The sequence below is a fragment of the Ambystoma mexicanum genome, chromosome 11 (genome assembly GCF_040938575.1).
Source record: "Ambystoma mexicanum isolate Mex_15411 chromosome 11, UKY_AmexF1_1, whole genome shotgun sequence".
Classification (NCBI taxonomy): domain Eukaryota; kingdom Metazoa; phylum Chordata; class Amphibia; order Caudata; family Ambystomatidae; genus Ambystoma; species Ambystoma mexicanum.
Window position 1 is genome coordinate 909,839,536 of NC_090934.1, and position 22,956 is coordinate 909,862,491.

The 22,956-nt window shown below is 47.4% G+C and overlaps 1 protein-coding gene across 1 annotated transcript in view; it reads right to left on the reverse strand.

The window, feature by feature from the left end:
• Window positions 1-4,566: 4,566 nt before the first annotated feature.
• LOC138503903 (mucin-5AC-like) overlaps window positions 4,567-22,956 on the reverse strand; it is a 488,816-nt gene continuing 470,426 nt past the window's right edge. Inside the window, exon 61 of the mRNA XM_069623989.1 lies at window positions 4,567-5,536. Coding sequence (XP_069480090.1) covers window positions 5,368-5,536 — 169 coding nt within the window. The 3' untranslated portion in view covers window positions 4,567-5,367. The remainder of the gene's footprint in view (window positions 5,537-22,956) is intronic.

Genomic DNA, 22,956 nt, shown 5'->3' on the forward strand with positions numbered 1-22,956 from the left:
GGCTTTGGAGAGTCCAATTCTCCCAAAGGAAGTCCAGTGAGATCTTCTGAACACATCTGCGACTTTAAACGATCTGAGAGGAACTGAGCGATTCTGCTGAAGGGATGAGTCACACCTTTCTTTAAGGGAAAAAGTCCTCAGGTTGTTGGACTGAAGCTAGCCTGCCTTTGTGGTCCAGCGCCTGCACTTGGAGACAGTGGACTTTTCAACTCTGATGTCACACCCAAAAGTGCTTTGCTCCAGAGGAAGTGGAGGGGACAGTAAAGAGAGAGAATGACAGTGAGACTCAAAATGGCCAGAGCATGATGAGGCGGGAGTTACTGTCACGCTCACCTGATTCCCACGGAGGCGCAGGTCTGGCTTCGAGTGCTGATGCTTCTTCAATGGTGAAGCGCAGGACTCTGAAGATGGACAGGAAGGGCCCCTCTACTCTGGCTTTTCTGGCTCGCAGGAATATTCCCCTGTGCGTGAAAAGGGAGTATTACCTACTGACGGAATAATGCTCAAGCCTCCCACTCCCTTCCAACCCTCCACGATACCCTTCCACGATTCCCCGTGAAGTCTCACCTTAGGGTCTGGAAGGATGAGTTCTCCATCCTGCTTTTGATGCAAGGGCGCGTTGAAACCCAGTTACTTCACTAGATTGAGGTTTGATGGGAGTTCAAAATAAGCTTGACTATTCAGGTGAGGCGCTGTAAGAGTTCTGTTGCAAGTTCAAAAGTTCAAGCTTAATAATAATGTTCATTGTCTTATTGCAGCAAGCGCTAATGCTTATGTCTTTTTCCCCTTAGGGGCCGGGGTTCGGAATGCCGGAGATATGGCGCCGACCCGAAGTGAAACGTGCAGTTCCAGTAAATGACAGGTAAATTCTGGATGAGCGTTCAGGTAATGTCTTTGCATTCGCTCATTCAATGTCTTTGTCTTTTTTCCCCATAGGGGCCGGGGTCCGGAATGCCAGGAAGCGGCAGGACCCGAAATGAAATGGGAATGACCCAACAGGTAAGTCTTAGAAGGAAACTGAGCCTTTCCTATTCCCTTCCTTCTCTCACCTTGTTTTCTTGTCTTTTTCTCTCTAGGCTCTGGGAAGTGGGTGCGGATCCGGATGATCGCTGCTGAAGATGGTGGCGCCCAGGAAAGGTGAGTGAAATGCAGCGCTGCAGCGATCGAAGCGAAATGCTTTTAAAATGATGTCTTCCCTTTCAGGATCGTCGGTGTGATGTCTCCGTGATGCAGCTTTAGCAGGTAAGGTCTTCTTTATCTCCAATTCTCTCTTATCTCCCTTTGCAGGCGACCCAGGATGCTGACAGGCGTGGCTGAAGTCCAGATGCAGGAGCTGACACGGTGAGCGTCCAGCTGCGAGGAGCAGAACAACGCAAAGCGTGAGTTGCTGATCGGGCATGGTTTAAATAGCTTTGGAAGAAGTTCCAGGTATGTATCCTTCCACCGATCAGGTATGTATCCTTCCCCGACCACACCCAGGTGGAAAGTAGTCCCACAGGTAAAGTAGTTCCATTCAGGCCTCAAGAGGGCCTGGATGTAGCAGCATGGTCTGCCCCAGGTAAGTGCACATTAAAACACTTGAACACATGTCTAGCTTTATGAGCCTGGCGCCTAAGGCGCCAGGACAGGGGTCCAACATGAGCCTGGCGCCTAAGGCGCCAGGACTGTGTCCAAAGGGCCCCAGCTTGGGCCTGCTGGCACTTCCCTGGGGGGAATGATACCTGCCTCTGGGGTTGCTGGGTTGGACCTGGCTCCTTGGAGGTAGGCATCATGACAGTTACTGCTGGATAATGTGCACATTGTGAACCTTTTATATAAGCTGCTTTGAGCAATCCATGCATTTTATTACTTTTTGATCATTGTAAATTATGTTTGCTTCTTTCAATGTGCTATAATCTAAGTTGTGTATTTGTATTTTGTTTGTTTGATGGATTTTATTCAGAAATAAATGTATTAAGAGAGAGACATAATCCCACCCACTTCCCTTCTCAATGAGAACAAAAACCTTTAGAGATGCAGCACCGTGGTGTGAGGCTACTCCTTTTGAATGGGTGTGCTCTCTTGATGCCCGTGCCCGGGAAAGCGACCTGCGTTGTGGCTGTCTCGGGCAGAGGGTGTTACCTTACCTCACAAAGAGATCACAAAGGAGGCACAGCCCTCCAGGTTCTCTTCCTGCCATCTGGCGGCTACACCCCAGCTGACCAGAATACACATTACCTTCCACAGCAGAGCTGAATCACAGGAGCTGACATATGTGCACTATCAATTGGAATGTGGTGGTCATGATAATAAGTAGAACCATGAAATAAGTCTAAATGTAGGCATAGCTTTTATTTAGCATTTACCCTGCCACCAGCATGCATGACTTATGATCATCATCGTTTTGGGTAGAGGGTGTCATATCTTATGAAATGCCACCTGTGTGTAGCAGGGACTTGGCTGTCTGTGCTGCTGTCAAGTGGGCATCTTGTGACCTTCAAACCTGTTCTGTGCCATGAGTAGAGCAGATGCGGATCAGGCCACTGATGAGGAAGGACACAAGTGCACTATGCTTGTGATATGAAGCTGGCGTAAAAGGGGAATCTGGTTGACAGATTACACCTTTTTGAGATGGAATTACCCTCATCATTCTATTTATAATAAAAATCAAAATGTCAGATGGCAATTCCTCACACAAACAGTTTTTACTTTGTGTAGTCATGAGAAATGCATGTGCCAAGCACTGCAGCAGTGTAATAACTGACCATTGATGGTAGGAGCTGCAAAAACGGTGCGATAACCTCAGCATATAACAGTGCCTGGCAAATGTCTAATACTTATACAGAAGCCAAAACTTTACCAATACTTATTTTTATCAGGACGCCTGTGAAGGACATGCATAGTGCTTCTAAATTGAGTAGTTAAAGGCAGACCTGGTTAAGACATACGCATTACACCAGTAGCACCTTTACAGATCCAATTAAGTCATTAACTTTCTGAAGACATCTTTAAAAAGAAAACGCTGGCAGGCACTTCAAGCTCAAAGTTTGATTGTAAGGCTTGATAAGCCTGGCTCAAATAAATCCTAGGACAATGTTTTTTAGGTGAGGAGGGGCAGGAAGTGGGCAGGAATTGTCATTGACATTAACATATCCATGGGCAGTCAATGGGTGTGTACATTACCAACAACACCTACAAGCATTTTATCCCTCCTCATATGCATATTCTCCCTAGCTGGACTCTAATGCAATAGTTTCATCTTATAAGTGGTGTTTTTGTGCCACCTAACAGCCAAAACTAAAAAGGTAGGTTAACAAGATTGATGAGCTGGTATCAGGAGTAGATGACAGTATCAGAAACTCCATCCTTCCCTAGATGACTCACCGTGATGAAAGCTTAATCCACACTAAGGGCAACCCTGCTTGCAGATAATATATAAGAGAGTTGGCACACGTAGGATATGGGATCCAGATGCTGGATTGCAGCTTGTTATATACTAACTTTATGACAAGGAAACAGGAAATATGTGACAAATATCTGTTCTATGTTGATTGATTGAAAAGTGAGTTTTGTATTTGTATTTATTAAGTTTATATAGCGCTTTACGCCAAAGCGCTTTACAATATAACAACAAGAATACATATCATATATAAACCAGAAGCGTATTTGCAATCATTAGACAAGCCTTTAAAAAACAGAAAGTAGAACAATTTTCCTAGGATAAAGAATGATGAAGGAGGGTGGAGGAGAGAGAGGGAGATAAGGGAGAAGATGGAATAAGATGGAATTTCAAATGAGCAAGGGAAGTGTGAGAGGGGTGTAAGGGAGAAGTGAAAGGGAAGTGAAGAAGAAAATCAGTTTGGGGAAAGGAGAAGAGATTTTAATGAGGCACGGAAGGAGGAGTAGGAGGTAATGCAGCGCGTAGAGAGGGGTAGAGAGTGCCAGTGAAGGGGGACAAGGAGTTGAAAGCAGTAGAAACAAGGAGAGGCACAAGGGGAGGGAGGAACAGTAAGCAAGAAGAGATCAGCTGAACGGAGGGAGCGGGATGGAGTGTAGAAAGAGAGGAGAGAGGAAAGATAGGGGGGGAGCGAGATCATGAAGAGATTTAAAGACGAGACAGAGGAAGTGAAATTTAAGTTGTGAGTGAAAGGGAAGCCAGCCAAGGTAAGAGAGCGAAGAGGAAATTGAGTCGTGAGGGGCAAGAAGACAGAGGGTACGGATGGCAGAGTGAAAGAGGGATTTAAGGGGAGTGAGATGAGAGGCAGAGAGTCCAAAGAGGAGGGAAGAGCAATAGAAAAGTCGAGGGAAAATAAGGGAGGAAATTAAGAGTTTAGTTTCATGGATGGTGAGGGAGGAACGGATTTTACGAATGTTGAAGAGGTGGTAGAGACAGGCGCGAGAGGTAAGGGAAATATGGTGGGTAAAGGAGAGAGAGGAGTCGAGGTGGAGGCCTAGATTGCGAGTGTGGGCAGAAATGGGAAGATTAGAAGGGGGGAAGTAAATGAAATTCTGAACATATTTATGCAGCCTGTAACTTGAAATAGGCTTCATCGCACACAAAAACGAGGCCATCAATGGTGTCCAGGCTTTATTACTTTATTAATCAGCATATTTTGTTTAAAAGATAAACAACAGTGATAGAAAAAATAATTAAAAAATGTGTTCCTACAAGCACACCCCACATCATGATGCATAACAGTACAGCACATTATAACTACTGAATGGATTTCAAAAGTAAACACACTCACCACGACAAAGGATATGAAAGGGCAATTCAGATTCAGAATTTAATTTCCACCTGTGACAGCGTTGTGTACACATTCTGGGTAGGTAGTAACCCTTACACAGAACAGAGCTGTCTTGTTACTGTGAGGATATTACTGTGCTCACCCTCATTCTGTAAACGCCTAATCATGCACTCTGATAGCTGCTATTTTATGACGGCATCACCTAGCCCTGCAGTCCCTCAAAGCTTGCGCCTCCTTCTGGAGACAGAGCTTCTTTGTGATTTACAAACATTCGAATGTTATCTCACTAAGCCTCGCTTCCATAATCATTCGCTCTTCCCAAGCTTGCCATCTCCTTCACCCTCTGCCTGTCTGGCCACTGGTCCTCTTCATGTCACTTACTGTCTCAGTGGCCAGGTTCTACAGCATGGACTAGTTAACACAGGTGGACACCTTTCTTGAATGTGATACATCACTAGCAATGCCAGGATGTGAGAAAAAAAAAACTAGATTAATGGTAAAGCACAAGATGAAAGAAGCACATCTGATCTTATTTAATGCGTAATCATGGGGAACACATGTATACTCGTCATTTCTTATTTCATTCAGTTCCACCTCTGTTGCTCCAGATAAAGTGAATGGGAGCTGTCTGCAGTCTTCTTTACTCGGGCGCACAGGGGGTGCCAATGCAGCCACACTCCTCCACGCTGGTATAGGTGTAGTCGATGCTGGTGCCACCCGGGCAGGCCAGTTGCACTTTCTTCTGACTAGACGTCAGCTCCTGGCAGCAGGTGCATTTCTGCTCCATTTCCCCCTTCATGCTGGAGAACCTGTGCAGGCAGAGTAAACGAGAAGTTGCATTACAGTGGACCAGATTCAGGGTGAACAGACCAAACCTGCTCCATTAGAAATGAATTCCTGCTCCGATTACCTGAACTGTCCTGCACCCCCCCTCTACCGCTACTACTTCAAAACTACAGTGACAGTACAGACATGACCACATCTTTTTACTCTTTAATAGTCTTCAATGGGGAATTTCAAGTTACATATCTGACATGTCACCACTAAGAATTGTATTGTAAGCATTCAGCCAACATTTGTCAACTTTTTTCACTGCCTCCCGTACTGGATGGATATTTCAATGTGCAATACTACACAGGCAAAAGGTAAAAATGCGTGATAGACCTAAACAATTATATTAGGTGACTATCAAACATGTTAAATACGAAACATACGTATGAAGATCCAGATCAATGTGTATAAGGTGCTTAAAGGAAGGGTTGTAGAAGTAGGTCAGTAAGACTATGTTCAAGAATGTGATTGATTCTAACTAAACTCGCTCAACAGAACTCCAGAATTCTGTGAACTAACCTCATTCGTGGATTTCTTGCACGGTTTAAAGTGACTTTGCACTGCTGAAAAGTGACTTTGCACTGCCAAAACAAACCCTGATTCATGGAACTGTACCATGTGTATTTTTGCAGTGAAAAGCCAGTGCAAAGTTCATTTTGTACTGCAAAAATGACTGTGCACTGTCTTTGCACTGCAAACATACACTTTGCACAGTTCAATGAATTAGGGTTTGTGTCGGCAGTGCAAAGTCACTTTTCAGCAGTGCAAAGTCACTTGAATCCTGCAAGTAATTCCATGAATCAGTCCCTAAGGCTGCGATTCATGGAATTATTTATGTGTAAAACAGGGAATTGCGTGCCATTCTGCCCGCAAATCCCCATTCGTCAAACAGGTATTTGCGGGCAGAATGGCAGGCAAATAGCCGTTTTACACGCAAATAATTCCATGAATCAGTGTTATAGGGGCCCAGTGAAGCATAGCATTGAGTTAAACTGCAATGGGGAGCCAGTATAGCACAAATCAACCTATTGAAGATTGAGACATTTACCCAATGCATTCCGGTTTCACTCTCACAATGAGGCCCCCTATTCACTGGTGTTTGGTCTGAATGTCAGTGGAAGAACGCGGGCACTTGGAATGCTGGCAGGAGAATGCTCAAGCACAGCACTCCACTGGTGCAGAAACATTACGCGGCTTTCACCAACACAGGCAAGATATGGAGCGGTTTTTGAAGGAGCATGGCTAGCTCCCAATACATTTTTATTTATTTCTAGATTTATAAGACGCCGAAGCCCGTGGGCATCAGGGCGCCAACATGGAGACGGGAGACAGTGACACATGACACACAGAAAAAGGGGGAGTCAACAGTATCCTAGTGATTACTTAAAAAGGGCCGTTTTTAAAGCATGGCGTAACTTCAGGTTATTTCGTTTTAGTCTTAGAGCAGTTGGGAGTTTGTTCCAGATCATGGCCGCTCTAACAGGGAAGGATGTGCCCACACTGTTGGACCGTTTGTGGGTAATGTGGTTGATCTGGCCCTGACTTCATGAGCGCAGAGGTCTGCAAGGGACTTATGGATAGAATAGTATTTTCATATAGAGGCGGGCTGTGTCAAAGAGACAACGGTTTACCAGTGTGCTAGATTTGAAAGCAATCCGGTCTTCCACCTTCAGCCAGAGTAGATCCCTTATGCTGGCCGAGATGTGTTCTCCTCTCTCTGTTTTTAATAATGTGCATGGCAATGTTCTGGATTGTCTGACATTCAGTCAGGCAAGCAGTGTTTGCCCCTATTAGGAGCATGTTGACATAGTCCAGCCTTGAATGTATAGTGGCTCGGGCAATTGTGGCACAGTTTTCTTCACTGATCAGAGGTCTGATGTGTCTAAGCTGGCATAGATGACACTGACAATTTTGGTTTTTTTGATTGACATGGGTTTCGGTGCTCATTTAGGATTCCAAGGAGATGCCTAGAGTTTTTACTTTGCCTAGAACTGGGATGGTAATCTTCTTAATATCAAAGGTGGTGAAGTCTGTGCTCAGCTTGGTGCAAGCCTGCCAGGAACCGAAAATAAGGAGTTTGGTTTTACTGCCGTTAATGGCACATCCAATTCATGGTCATCTATATCTGAATGATGTTGTAAATACCTGAGATTTTACTAGAGTCCTTAGAGTAGTTGCTTGACCATATTGTTTTTAATATTGTTCCGGCTAGGTTTATTCGCCATTTCTTTTTGAAAATGTCTTTCTCGTGTTTTTCTCTGCGCTCCAAACCAGGTTTGGTTATTTTGTTCACCGTATTTTCACGGGCTTCTATGCTGAAGCCCTCCTTAGGCGCCTGTATGTCTGGGGGGGACAGGATGTAAGGGAGGGGTTTAGGACTCCCTGCACAGGGTCTCTTGGAGACCCATGTCGTACTCTGAACTGATTGGCTGTGGTGATTGTCCCGGCGGGACAGACACCCTGCTGTGTGATTGACAGCCAGGCTGTGTGAATGGGGGAAAACTGCATAAAAAGCAGGTCTCTGGGTCTGGAAAGGCAGAGACCCCATTGGAACGAAAGAACCAACGTGGAGCTGATGGAAGAGGACCCCTACCATGACTGACCCGCCCAGTGAAGCCCTGCTGCAGGTCCGAATCCTCGAACTCCAACGACAGAGAAGATCCTCCAGGAATCTTCTTCCCCTGAGCTGGTGGGACCAACCAGTTCGCCCAAACTGCAAGCCAGGACTCCCTCCTCTGGTCGAATTCACTGTACAGAGCTACAGTGGGCCGGATAGCCAGGAAGGTCGGACCCTGCTTGGGTTTTAAGGAGCGTACCTTTTATTTGTTGCTTTGCTCTGCTGCTGATTTCTTCCCTGGGAAGTGCAGGACCCTCCAGTCTTCCTACTTCATGTCAGTCCGACAGTCGCTTCAGGAACCGTGAGCCTGCAGGAACTACCAGGAACGTACGCCTCAGCTACAGCTTCTTCTCCATTGAAAGGTACTGTTCAAATCTGGTTGTTCGTTTCGTTCAGCCGCGAAGAAAGTGTGTGAAATCTTTCTCCAATCCAAGGGCTTGTCCTTCTCTACTCTTTAAACTAACTTTTCTGCCGACCGCCTTCGTCCAGAACTCTTGGCAAAGACTTAACCGCAAACTACATACCCTGAACTGTGTGATCTTGAGCAAAAGACTTTTGTCCTATTGACTTTGGCCCTAAGCCTATTTGATTTGATTGCATCACTGAAGTCCCTCTTTCTAGATTGCCTGCTTACTTACCTGTTGGTGCTGCTCAATTTCTGCCTAACTTTGACTTTCCCTCCCTTTTTAATTAACAGAGTGCCATTTTGCTCCCACTTCATTTTGTGAGCTTAACTTGTCTGGAAACTATTGGGAGTGGTGTGGTGTATTAAGAGTGTGATTTTTTAACTGCTTTACTAGTGAAATGTTATATAACTGATGTGTAAATAAATGTATATTCCTTTACTTAGAAACCTTGAGTCGGTGTTTGCCTGAATCATAGTAATTGCTATCCTTTGTGTAACTATTGATGCTGCTCACTTGCTCTTGAGATAAGTCTGGCTGCTCAGCCATTGCTAACACTTTTACTGTGTAGTACAGGCTTGTACCAAAGGTGAATTTGTGCTGCCACTTGTAGTCCTAATTGTGTGTGGTGTTCCCAAAGGGTACTGCATATAATTCTGCATAACAAGCGTCCCCCCCAATGGATTTTGGACATTTGGTTGGCATGGAAGAAGTGAATCCAATCGACTGCCCCCTTTGAGCAATTTCCTGCCTGTTCGAGAACTTGCAGTAACTTGTCATGGTCCAGCAAATCAAAAGCAGCAGACAGATCAAGCAACATCAGCACATCAGCTTTTCCTTCATCCATTATTGTCAACATATGGGTCTGCAGGTCGATAAGTGCTGCCCCCGTGCAATGGGCTTGCCTGAAACCTGGTTGTTTGTGCAGGATGTTTTTATCTTCCACGAAACGTTGAAGTTGCCCTGTTGCACACTTATCAAGGATTTTCAACAGAAAGTGCCAATTTGTAATTGGTCTAAGGTTACTTCGATCTTTCCGGTCCAAAACAGGTTTTTCTAGCAATGGAGCATCAATGGAGCAGTTTTTCTAGCATCACGATTTTAATAGATTCAGGGATGTAGCTGTCTCTAAAAGAGGTGCTGACCATGCGGGTAAAGAAGGGAACAAACAGTTCTTGGTGTTCCAATATGATCCTGGGAAGGAGGATGTTTTCGGCGCATGAGGTGGGTTGCATAGTAGTCAACAGGACTCTCATATCTGAGTTGGTAACTGGGGTAAATGCAAATCTCTCCTGTTCTGGTATCCAAATATGATTTGTTTGGAGCCCCATAAGGACACAGGAGAGGGGGGACTGTTCAGGGATTTCCAACTGTGGGTTACCCAACTATTTTATCACACCGAATAAACCACACAGGTTAACTAGTTGTACAAGTTCCGGAGAGCCAATGTGCGTTGTTTTTTCTCTCAATCTTGCTTTGATGCACTGTGTAGTGCTTAAAGGCACATGCTAGGTCGGGAGAAGCTAGGCATGTGTCAGCTGCTATTCAAACGAACACATTTTTAATAGGGTGTCTTTGTTTAGCAGGTGCAGGTTTAAAATACAATTTTTCATAAGGTTCCTCTGTTTTGATTTTTAGATACTGTATCCCAGTCAGTCTTTTTTAGAAAAGGGATACCCAAGAACAAGAACAGTCTTAAACTGTGAGGTAGTTAGTTTACACTAAATTAGAGTGTTCTAAAGCCGACCGGTTTCTGTGGAGTGTTGTAGATAAACCACATTCTTCAGGACTATATGGAAGGCGCCAGCCTGCTTGCCTTATTCACTTTATATGCAGCGTGGTCTGCAAAAATTGTTGCTCAACACCTGTGAGGATGACAGGAGGGGGTGGGGAGACAGGGGATACATTTCCCATTTAGCTTCTCTTATGGTAGTAAAACTGCATGTTGTGGTACCAAAAACATAGGGGATTTTTCTCTTAACCTCTCCATGTTAAGTGGTGTCTTGGTACTTTCTGGAATGGGTTGTCAGGTACACAATGGACGTGGCAGCCTGGAACCTAGGGACCAAGACAAACTGTATTGTCAAACGCATCAAGCACAAGATTAATACTATCCTACAGCAGAGCCCCGCTTTTACGCGAGTGCTTGCGCTGAAATAACATCCACAGACAGGATCGGCTGCGGTCGATCCTGTCTGATCTATTCAGTGTCGAGGCATGGGTGTGCGCTACTTTTACTCGACCCCGCTTGCGGGGGAGTGACAGAGCATGCGCCGGGTCCTGCAGAGGGCTTACCTTCTGCTCGCGTCTTGTTGCATCTGGCGGGCCATGCGTGAGTTCTCAACGCGGTGGCTCGCCAGATCGTGTGTTTATCTGTTGCTATGGCGCTAGAGGCGTCCCGTGGGGACAGTCAGGATGGCCACCCAGATGCAGAGTGAGAGCTGCCCATCTTTGAATGTCTGTTAGAGCCGAGAGATGAGTCTTATTTACTGGACAGTTGGCTAATTCAGTTCTCATGTCACATATTTAGTGCCGTGTACTGGGGGCACATATAGATACCTGGTTCCAGAAACAATTTCCGCGACATTTCAAAACAGCATTTCAGTAAGATTTCAGAAAAGATTACAATAAACATTTCAATAAACATTTTGGGGGGCATTTCAGACGACGTTTAGCATATGTTTGACCTGGAGGAGAAACTCTCCTGTGTTTTCTGGGAGAGGCGTTCAACGTAGGCATTGTGTGTGTGCACAGGTAGTGCACCATTGCTTCCAGAGTCATTTTTGTTTCTCTTGGGACATACAGATAGTAGTTCAACATGCATCGTTTTTGTTTGTGTTGTTTCTCAGGGACACATATATGGTGATTGTGCAGGATGCCTATCCAGTATTAACTGGACATTCCCTCTATTGCATGGAAGAGTTCCGCCTTCTTCTGGGTGAGCCAAAGGGGTCCTTGTATGTGGTGACATAGTTCTCAAAGGGTTGCCAAAGTTCGCCAGCTGGTAGGTTCGTTGAGGCCTATCCTTTCTGTTTGAGGTGAAATATCCATAGCTGTTCTCTTCTATAGAGGAGGTTCTGGATGTTGACTCCCCTTTTTGGTAGCCGATCCTTTCTGTGGATGGTATTTCAGCGCGAGCACTCGTGTAAAAGTGGGGCTATGCTCTAGGATAGTATTAAACTTGCAAACTGGTTATTAGTATGTTTAGAGTTATAAAGATGCTCAAAATCCTGTGCTTGATGCATTTGACAATACAGTTTGTCTTGGCCCCTAGGTTACAGGCTGCCACGTCCATTGTGTACCCGACAACCCATTCCAGAAAGTACCAAGACACCACTTAACATGGAGAGGGTAAGAGAAAAATCCCCTATGTTTTTGTTACCACAACATGCAATTTTACTACCATAAGCGAAGTTAAATGGGAAATGTATCCGCTGTTCTCCCCCCCTCTCCTGTCATCCTCACAGGTGTTGAGCAACAATTTTTGCAGACCACGCTGCATATAAAGTGAATAAGGCATGCAGGCTGGCGACTGCCATATAGCCCTGAAGAATGTGGTTTATCTACAACACCCCACAGAAACCAGTCGGCTTTAGAACACTCTAATCTAGTGTAAACTAACTACCTCACAGTTTAAGACTGTCTTGTTCTTGGATATCCCCTGCAAAAAAGACTGACTTGAAGCTCAAAAATGTCCCTACCACCCTCCAGTTTCACAAAATACTAAAAAGGTGACTCTTTCAGCAATACCTACCGGACAAATAAAAATCCCTCTCTCTCTCCACCAAGAGTACTGTGTTACTGTATAAAAATGTCAAGCCCAATTCAGGCATAATCCCATTGTAAAGTTCTCCGCTGCTCTTGAGCTAGGTACGCAATATAAGCCATAAAAGAAAATTAAATAAACTTGCTTGGCAATCTCCTTCTACGCAAAGGTTTACGCTAAGTATTTTCACTCCCTGTTCTCCACTGCTCACTTTGTATACCTTGCCCCATCAGAACAATCATCAAAAGAACACTGTTTTTCCTACCCTTTCCATTTATTAGGATGTCATTCTGGTATACTAGCATTACCATGGATACTTTCAAGAGCTGGAGCATTGCCCAGCGATTTTCTGCTGCAGCAGATACCAAATGGCTTTCTGTGGTAATGGAATAGTCCAAAGGTCCTAATAAATCATTTTATTAGTCTACTCTGTTCTAACAGCAGCCATTTTGCAACTACTGCCAATAAATCCAACACAGTGAGTGTGTCTGATCCTTCGATGGTATCCAGCAATTGCACAATCATTAGCATTGGAAAGGTTTCCACTACCATGCACTTACTAAGGTCTCTATGGTTTATAGATGTTGTATTTATTCTCACGGGCTGATAAAAACCGGACTGAGCTATTCACTTGACTATACTGGTTCAACTATTTGTTCTCCTAATAATCTCACTACTTCCTTGTCAACTTCTTCACGCAGAGCTAATGTTTGGGCCTATCCTTATGACAAACTTGTGTGATGTATTTCCTGAGCACAAGAGCCTGTTTTTTTTTTGCTTTTAAAGTGTTTTTTTGGGCTGCAATTGGTGCACATCTGATTGATGACTGGACACAATTATGAATTAGCAAAATGTCCAAGTTTCCCGCATTGTAAGAATCTCCTCTTCTCCAGTTTTGATGTAAACAAGTATTTCTTTCTGATCTCTCTTCCATATCCTGTATCTTCTTCTGGAGTAAACGTTTTGTCTTTTAAGTTCTGCATTGTTATTTTGATAGTAATGATTCTCCAGTTGTTTAAGCAATCTGTTTAACTAATGATGGTCTACCCTCCACCTGCAAGGTGCATTTGTATCTCTGCTTTCTCTGTCCTTCGCAGCCAGAGTGGGGAGCCAAAGTGCTTTCTTATTGGCTGTTTATAAATTGTGTGGTCAATGGCATTTAAATAATTGCCACAGTATTCTTTTTATTCCATTTATCAATGTATTTATTTATTGTTTTTATTGAGCATTTGTTAGACGCCTATAGAACCAAATGGTGTTTTCAGGTGCCACAAGGCAAAGTGGGGAGGGAATAGGGGAGTAAATAATAATGTCAAGAGAAAACAGTAAACATGCGTGGTTCTACTAGGCCTTGTGGCATTCGGGGAAGTGCTGGTGAGAGCCTGGGACGGAAGTTCTGGGGGGAGCCAGGGGAGGAGGCCGCTAGCTAAGGGCTAGGGTGGAGGAATCCCAAGGATGGGATGCACAGCCACCAGGTAGGGGGGCCACAAGGGCAGTGCTTGGGGGGAGAGAGGGTGCTGGTGTCCACTGGGCAGGGGCCTGGTACCTGTGAGATTCATGAAGGTCCAGGCTGCCAGTATCAGCATCAGTGGGGTGATTAGCAGGGAAGGGGCAAAGGGAAAGAGGTGGAGAAAAGCAGAGTTTTGAGAAATTTCCGGAAGTTAAGCAGGTCCGGCTCAAGTCTGAGAGGGGAAGGGAGACTGTTCCAAAGAGAGACACCAACCGAAGAGAGAGATCTGCCACCCACTCTCTTCTTGGAGAAACGTTTGACCAGCAGAGAGTTGGAGTTAGAGGGGCGGAGGGCTCTAGCAGGGAAGTATTTAGGGAGAGAAGGCTGACCATAGCGTGGTCCCAGGTCTCAGACAACCTTGTGGATGATGCAGAGAGTCTTGAATTTGATGCTCACAACCACCAGGAACCATTGGAGCTATTTTAGGGCTGTAGAGATGCAGTCCTTGGGCTCGAGGCCAAGGATAAGTTTTACAGCCCTATTCTGGATTAACTGAAGGGAGCGTAGCGAGGAGAGGGGGAGATTGAGGAAGAGGATGTTGCAGTAGTCCAGCCTAGATAGGACTAGAGCTCTGGAAACAATGGGCTTGTGGGGAAAGGTGAGGAAAGGGATAATGCCTCTAAGGAGGTGAAGCTGGAAGTGGGCCTTCTTAGCATGGCGCAAGATGTGAAGGGTGAAGGAGGGAGAGGAGTCAAAGACGACCCTAATATTTCTGGACTTATGGGATGGTGAAGGTAGAGAGCCCAAGGAAGGCGGACAGAGGGTAGGAGGGATACAGGGCAGAGGTGTCCCAATAAGAAAGATCTCCATCTTATTGGCTTAGGACATAGTTAATTATCCACACACCATGCCTGGATGGTGGAAAGACAATCAGGGATGAGAGAGGAGGAGGAAAAGGTAGTAGAAGGAAGTATGAAGGAAAGTTGTGTGTCATCAGCATAACACTGGAAATGAGGAGAGAAGGAAGAGATCTGGTGAGCAAGAGGGGCGATATAGATATTGAATAGCCATGGCGATAGGATAGAGCCCTGGGGAATGCCACATGTACAGAGTGAAGTGATGGAGTAGAAAGGGCTCAGCTGCAGCTGGGAGGGGCGGTTGGAGAGGAAAGAGGTTAGCTAACCCAGTGCCTGCTCTGTGATGCCGATGGTATCACAAAGCCATTTTATGAGGATGGAATGGTTGACCGTGTCAAAGGCAGAGGAGAGATCGAGGAGAATGAGAACAGCAGGAGTCAAGATTTGCGAGCATGGCATGTCTCCATGGGTGTTCAGGAGAGCAGTTTCCAAGCCTCTGGATGCCTGGAATACAGATTGATGGTCATGGAGGCATACAGCGATTTCAGTATGAAGAATCAGTTGGGGGAGGACAAAATTCTCCAAGAATTTACCCAAGAAGGGGGTAGTGGAGATAGGGCGATAGTTAACTGGGCGGGAGGGGTTAGCAGACGGCTTTTTTAGGAAGGGATGCACAAAAGAGTGGTTGAGGGATGGGGGAAGGATCCTGTGGTGAAGGAGTGGTTACAGAAATCAGCAAGATCTGGGGCAAGGAAGGAGATATTGTCCTTAATGGTTCTAGAGGAGCACGGGAGTACCTGTTTGGATGAAACCTTCATAGAGCAGACAACTTTAGAGACCTCATCAGGTGCTATGGGCAGGACTGAGGAGATTGTGGGGAGTGGAAGGAGGAGAGCCAAGGGAGGCAAGAGAGCAGGAGCTGGAGTGGAGGTGGGAGAGGTGGAGAGTGAGGACGGAATGTCCTGAGTTTTTGATGTGAAATGGGAGGCCAAAGCGGTGCAGAGAGTCTGGGAAGGAAGGGGAGAGGTGGAGACTGCAATTGGATTGGCGAGTTCCTTGCTGATTTTGAAAAAATCAGCCATGTTGTTAGTGGCTCCAGAGATGATGGCTTGGATGTTGGCCCTCTTCTTGGAGCGGATAGAGAAGGGAGTAGTTTCTTACCTGTAACTCCATTTCTCCAGCATTGGTATCTTTCATGGATTCACATGCTTAGAATATTCCCCGTCGTCAGACTGGGAACCCTCGGTACACATATATATAGTCATTTCCAATAGGAAAAACTTCTGCCCTATCCCCGTCTGCGTCCTCTACGGGGCCGCCCACGTACGCCCCGTTGGACGTGATGGTATATAAGCCCCGCCCCCGCGGGTCCCTTCAGATTTCGACCCCTCCAAGATAACGGGGGGAAAACTTGCTTACATACCAATCTTCCACATTGCAGTCCGGGGAGGCCGGAGGGCGCATGTGAATCCATGAAAGATACCAATGCTGGAGAAATGGAGTTACAGGTAAGAAACTACTCCCTTCTCCAGCATTGGATCTTTCATGGATTCACATGCTTAGAATAGATTGTAAAGCAGTAACATCAAGAAGGAGGTGAGAGTGCAATGTAACTTACATTCGTAGAGACACTCCCAAACACTACCGTTTACACCATGTATGTAAGCAACAACTTATTATACTGATACGAAACGGATTTCCGCCATACAATGCTATGTCATATGACTCAGTATGCACCCCTTGCGCACATATCTACCCAACCACTTATGTTTAGGTCAATAAACTATGCACATTCATGCATACACTCTGAAAAACCAGCTGAGGCCAAATAATAATAGGCAGCATTCTTCTTGAAACTTTGGCTTACCTCATTGAAAAAGGTGGCGAAGCACTGCCCTTCCCATTTGTACCTCATCCGCGTGCTGCTTTTCCAGGCAGTAGTGGCGCGTAAACGTGTGCGGAACAGACCATGCCGCCGCCTGGCAGATGTCCGTCAGCGGAATTCCTGCCCATAGAGCCACGGAGGAAGATGTCGATCTCGTGGAATGGGCTCTGGGACGATGTAGTAGAGGTCTCCCGGCCTTGGAATGACACAGGGTAATCGCCGAGGAGACCCAGCGAGCCAGACCTTGTTTGGAGATAGCCTTACCCCTAGCCGAGGGGCCGTAGGCGACGAATAGCTGTCTGGTGGCTCTGATATCTTGCGTTTTTTGCAGGTAAAATTTTAGCGCCCTTTTGACGTCCACAGTGTGAAGAGCCTTCTCCGCCGTCGACGAAGGAGATGCAAAGAAAGTAGGGAGTACCAGGGTCGAGTGCTTATGATAGACCGACGGTACTTTTGGGATGAACGAAGGGTTAGTTGATAAAATAACTTTGTCCTTAAAGAACCTCAGATATGGAGGGTCTATGACCAGTGCCTGCAGTTCCGACATTCTTCTAGCCGAAGTGATGGCAACTAGGAACGCGAGTTTCCAAGATAGAAATTGTAGAGATGAAGAGGACATTGGCTCAAAGGGAGGCTTCATTAAGGCAGCTAGAACCGTGTTCAGACTCCACGACGGTGGGAACCGTTTTTCCGGAGGGAAGGTTCTAAACAGACCCTTCATGAAATGCTTCACTAGCCTGTCACTGAATAGTGGAGGGGACTGTCTTCTTCTGGTAAATCTCGAAACAGCCGCCAGGTGTACTTTGATTGACGATGATGACAGTCCGCTCTCCGCAAGATGAAGAAGATACGGGAGGATTTGCTCCGGAGTTACTTCCAAAGGTTGTATATTTTGTTGTGTTTGACACCATATACAGAACCTTTTCCATTTGCTTACATATGATTTGTTAGTGGACGGGGCTCTGGCCGCCTGCAGAATCCTTCGGCAATCAGTCGAGACTTTTAGGTTCCCGAACTCCGAGAAGTCAGGAGCCATGCAGTTAAGTTCAGGCTGTCCGGATTGTGGTGCCAAACGGTCCCCTCGTCCCTGGACAGGAGGTTCGGTACTTTCCTGAATGGTATCGGCTGATCCAGCGACAGATGAAGGAGGTCTGAGAACCATGGTTGCCTCGGCCAGCGCGGGGCCACTAGGATGACCCGGCAATTGTACCTGTGGATCCCCTGGATCGTCCTCCGTATGAGGGGAAATGGAGGGAAGGCGTAGAGGAACTTGCCTGTCCACGGAAACGAGAACGCTTCCCCCAGGGAGCCTGTTTGGGGCCATCTGCTCGCGAACTGAGCACATTTTCGGTTTCTTTCCGTGGCGAAGAGATCGTTCGACGGGGTCCCCCATCTTTCGAAGATTTCCCCGAGTTGAGTGGAGTCCAGCTCCCACTCGTGTATTTGTGACATAGTCCTGCTCAGGGAATCCGCCTGTAAGTTCTTCGCTCCCGGTAGGTGGTATGCCACTAGGGAGATGTGGTGTTTTAAAGCCCAATGCCAGATCTTTTGAGCTTCCTTCGAGAGGGTCCTGGATCTGGTGCCACCCTGTTTTATCAGGTAGAACATAGCTGTCGTATTGTCCGTGAGCACTCTTACTTTTGACCCCTTGATGTGTGGGAGGAAAGATTTCAGGGCCCATCTCACCGCCCTTAGCTCCAGGACGTTGATATGTAGGCGAGATTCGGTCGACGACCACCTGCCTTGGGTTTGGTGACGTGACATGTGTGCTCCCCAGCCCGACAGAGAGGCGTCTGTAATGATGGTGTTCTGAAATTCGGGCTCCTGCAGGGGGACCCCTCTGTCCAGGTTGCGCGCCACTTTCCACCATCGGATGGCTTTGATAACTCGTTCGTCGTCGACTATTATCTTGTCCGACCAGCGGCCTGTGGCCTGCTTCCATCTGTCTGATAGGAACTCCTGTAGAGGTCTCATGAACAACCGGCAGTTCGCGACTAGGTGGATGCACGATGCCATGGAGCCGAGGAGAGCCGCATATTTTCTTACTGACAACCTTCTCTGTAAACGAAGTTGGCTTGTCAGGTGTTTGATCTTCAAAAACCTTTCCAGGGATGGTTTCACTAGTCCCGTGTGGGTGTCGAATTGAGCACCTAGGAACTTCAAGCTCTTCGAGGGCTTTAGTGAAGACTTTTCGTAGTTCACTGCAAATCCCAGACGCTGTAGCAGTCGCAAGGTGGTCAATAGGCTGTCGTTGGTCGACGCTGGGGAGGATCCCCTCACGAGCCAGTCGTCGAGGTACGGGTAAACGTGATGCCCATCCTTCCGCAGCCAGGCTGCTACGGGTGCTAGGCACTTTGTAAAGGTTCTTGGGGAGGACTTCAGGCCGAAAGGGAGCACAGTAAATTGGTAGTGTGTTTGGCCGACTAGGAACCTCAGGAACCTCCTGTGGTGAGTGCGCACCGGAATGTGAAAATACGCATCTTGGAGGTCCAGAGACGCCAGGAAATCGTTCTTTTGGATCGATCTGATTACCTCCTGTAGAGTAAGCATCTTGAACTTTTGACTCAGCAGGGTTTTGTTGAGGTCCCGTAGGTCGAGGATGGGGCGCCACTTCCCGTTTGGTTTCTTTACTACGAAGCAGCGTGAGTAAACCCCTAAGCCTCTCTGTGAAGCAGGGACTAACTCGATGGCGCCTTTTTTTAGCATGAGCGCAACCTCTCGACGCAAGACGCTTAGGTGTGGTTGAGACAGGCGTATCGGTGGACGTCTTGGAGGTCTGGATTTGAATCTTAGGGAATGTCCCAGTCTCACCGTGTCCAGAACCCACCGATCTGTCGTAATTGACTCCCATTCCTCGACGCAACTTGACACTCTCCCTCCTAGAACGTCGTTGTTGATCTTTTTGTTTTCCCGTCGACGACGAGTAAGTGGGACGTTTCTTAGAGGCCTGGAAATTTCTGCGTCGGGTCGAGGACTGTGAGGCGCGTCTATAGCCTTGGGACGGATATGAAGACCTCCCGAATGCTCTATCCCTGGATCCCGCAAATCGTGCGTTTCCCGTAGCTCCTCTAAAGGGGCGAAAGGAACGAAAGGGCTTACCGCTTTGGAGAGAGCCCAGCGAGCGCGCCGTCTCAGAGTCCTCCTTCATTCCTTTCAAGGCCTCATCCACCTTTTCGCCAAACAGGTGGTTACCTTCGAAAGGCATGTCGACGACCTTATATTGCACCTCGGGTCTAAAGTTGGTGCACTTGAGCCAGGCCTGGCGTCGTAGAACCACTCCGTTGTTAATTTGTTTGAACCCCGAGTCTGCCAGGTCCACCGCTATATTGATAGCATGGTTCGAGGCTTCTTCTCCTTCACGAACCAGGGACATAGCTGATTTTCTGTGTTCTTCTGGGAGGTGGTCCAAAATGGGTGCCAGTCTGTGCCACATCTCCCTGTCATACCTGGCCATGATTGCCAGGGAGTTCGCTGCTTTCACTGTTGACGCTCCCACTGACAGGATCTTCTTACCGAAAGCGTCTTGGCGTCTAGCTTCGGAGTCCGGCGGGGTAGAGCACTTATGCTGGGCCTTTGCCTTTCTCGTCGCCGCCGCCGATACCACCGAGTCAGGCGTGGGTTGCGCAGAGAGGCATTTTGGCGTCGAATCTGGAACTTTAAATTTTTTCTCTACGCGGCCTTTGACCGCAGGTTCCGAGAATGGATGCCGCATGGTTTGGACGCCCTCTTTCCATACGTGGTCCAGTATTGGTATCGAAAAAACGGAACGCCTGTTCTTGCCCATGTGGTCAAAGAGGAAGCAGTCCTTCTTTTCTTCTTGTTGGGTCAAACCGAACTCCTTGCAGGCCTTTTCCATCATGGAATGGAAGGCCCCTATGTCATCCGGTGGAGATGGGTGAATGGGACTTTTCGGAGGATCCACCTCCACATCCGAAACCCATGACGGGTCTCTCGACGGCGAGAGGGAGATATCAGAAGCTGACCCCTGTTCAGAGAGGGAGTCCGAGAGCTCACCTTCTTCCTGGACTGTTGGAGCAGTTGGGCCCACGACCGATCTAGTCGGGCGGTGTGAAGGTCCGGGCTCGTCGACGAGGGGAGTCGTCGGAACAGGTGGGAGCCTTTCGTCCAGGGACTTCAAGAGCGAGTGTAAGGAGGAAAGTACCTCCATGGAGAGAGTAGCCTGGGCGTTTGGAGGCTGGGTGAAAACTTGAGAGCAGGTTGCACCAGAAGGAAATCTGGGCCGTAGCCCCAGGTCTTCCGGGCTCACTATTCTGAAGCCGTCGTCTTCTTTGGAGGCGATCGAAACTGCCTGTTCTTGTAGCAGTGTGTCGGGTAGCCCCATGTCGAACGCTTCTGGCCTCCAGGCCTGGAACTCCGTCGACGAGGGAATCGTCGTCGACGATGAGCCCGTTTGAAAGGCGGGGGACTGTGACGGAGTGGGCACTTGGATCGTCGCCGTCGTCGTCGTCGACGGAGGGCCTGCAGGTGGCTTAGGCGGTCCCGCCTTCGCGGAGCTCTCCCTGCGTTTATCCGCCTCTCTACTCGTAGCTGATCTTTTCTGATCACTCGAGGAGGATTTTGGCCTGTCCTTATCTTTCTTCGACGAAGAAGAAGAGGAAGATGATTTCTTCGTCGATTCTTTCGATGAGGCCTTAGAGGAATGACTTCGAGGCACGTCCTTCTCCGTAGGTCGTGATTTTTTGGCCGGAGGTTCCGACGGATGTGAGCGTCGGGAGGCTTCTGATGTTTTCGCTGAGGCGATACTGCGCACCGATCCTACCTCCGACTGAGGGTACGCTCCAGCGCCGTCGTTCAGCCACGAGACCAGTCGCCGATTCCGGTCCTTCAGGGTTTTTTGGGAAAACCCCTTGCAGATATCACATTGGTCCGCCGAGTGGTGGGGGTGAAGGCAGTAGATGCAGTCAAGATGGCCATCCCCTTCATAAACCTTCTTTAGACCGCACGTGGCACACGGGCGGAAAAGAGGCTTACCCGACATTATTGCCGGACCAACTAACAAAAACTCGTAGGAGTTAGAAGCGGACCAAACAGACAAACTCGCAGGAGTTAGAAACAATCGAAAAGTATTTGAAGAAAATACACGAGGAGATCCCACTATCTTTGGAGACGGTTGAAATCTGAAGGGACCCGCGGGGGCGGGGCTTATATACCATCACGTCCAACGGGGCGTACGTGGGCGGCCCCGTAGAGGACGCAGACGGGGATAGGGCAGAAGTTTTTCCTATTGGAAATGACTATATATATGTGTACCGAGGGTTCCCAGTCTGACGACGGGGAATATTCTAAGCATGTGAATCCATGAAAGATCCAATGCTGGAGAAACTATATTGCCTTGGAGCAGGCGGCAGGTCAGTTTGTCAGAGGATGAGCCCGAGGTCTGTCAATTCCTTTCAGCAACTCTACACTTAAGTTTCAGAGATGCTAGATCAGAGTCATACCAGCTGTTGCACTTGGAGGCAGGTTTCAGGTGGATCCTCATGACAGGGGCAAGGATGTCAAGGGTGTTAGAGATGGAGAGGTGCAGATTACCAAGGACAGAGTCAGAGAGTCAGAATAAGAGGTGGGAGGGGGATAAAAAAGTGGAAACAAAACCAGCGACTGACACTCGCTTCATCGGTCGAATGACGCAAAGGAGGCTGGCAGTGCGGGGGTGGCTCAGATATAGGGCTGAGGTGCCCCAAGCCGGAGGAGAGGAGAGAGTGTTCAGACCAGGAGAGGGGGGTCGTGGCAAGGTTAGAGATAGGGATGTCTCCATATATGAAGGCATCCAGAGTGTGTCTGGCTGAGTGGGTCAGACCGGAAGGAAGAATAGTGAGAGAGAGGGAGTGACAGAGGTCACATGACTGTGAGGTGGCTGATTCAGGAGAGTTGAGGTAGATACTGAAGTCACGAGAAGTTGAGTTTGGAAGAAGAGGTCAAGAGGGAGGAGGCGTGGTTGGCCCATTCAGAGAGGGAGAGAGAAATAGGAGCAGGGGGCCTGTAGATGGTAAGGGGGGTGTGAGAGAGAGTTGGAGAGACCCTGAGCCTACAGCCAAGGCATTCAAATGAGGAGTAGGATTGAGTAGGTATGATATAAGCAGGGACCCACTCAGGACAAATCAGGGTCACTCCTGCTCTGGACCAGTTGGGCCTGGGCTTGTTTGTTTGTTTGTTTATTTATTTATAAAGCGCACCAGACCCGAAGGTATTAGGACGCAAAAAAGCAAAAGAGGGTTGTTAAGCTTAGGTTACATTGCTGTGAGTTACAGTACAATACAAGATAAAACAGTGCAGGCAGATATCAGGCAAGTAAGCAAATGGTATCAGGAGGCATCATACAAAAGATATATACTGTAGTAGTAGTGGTAGGAAGTCAGATATCATGTTCCTTAATCCATAGTATGAGGTTGGATCTAAAA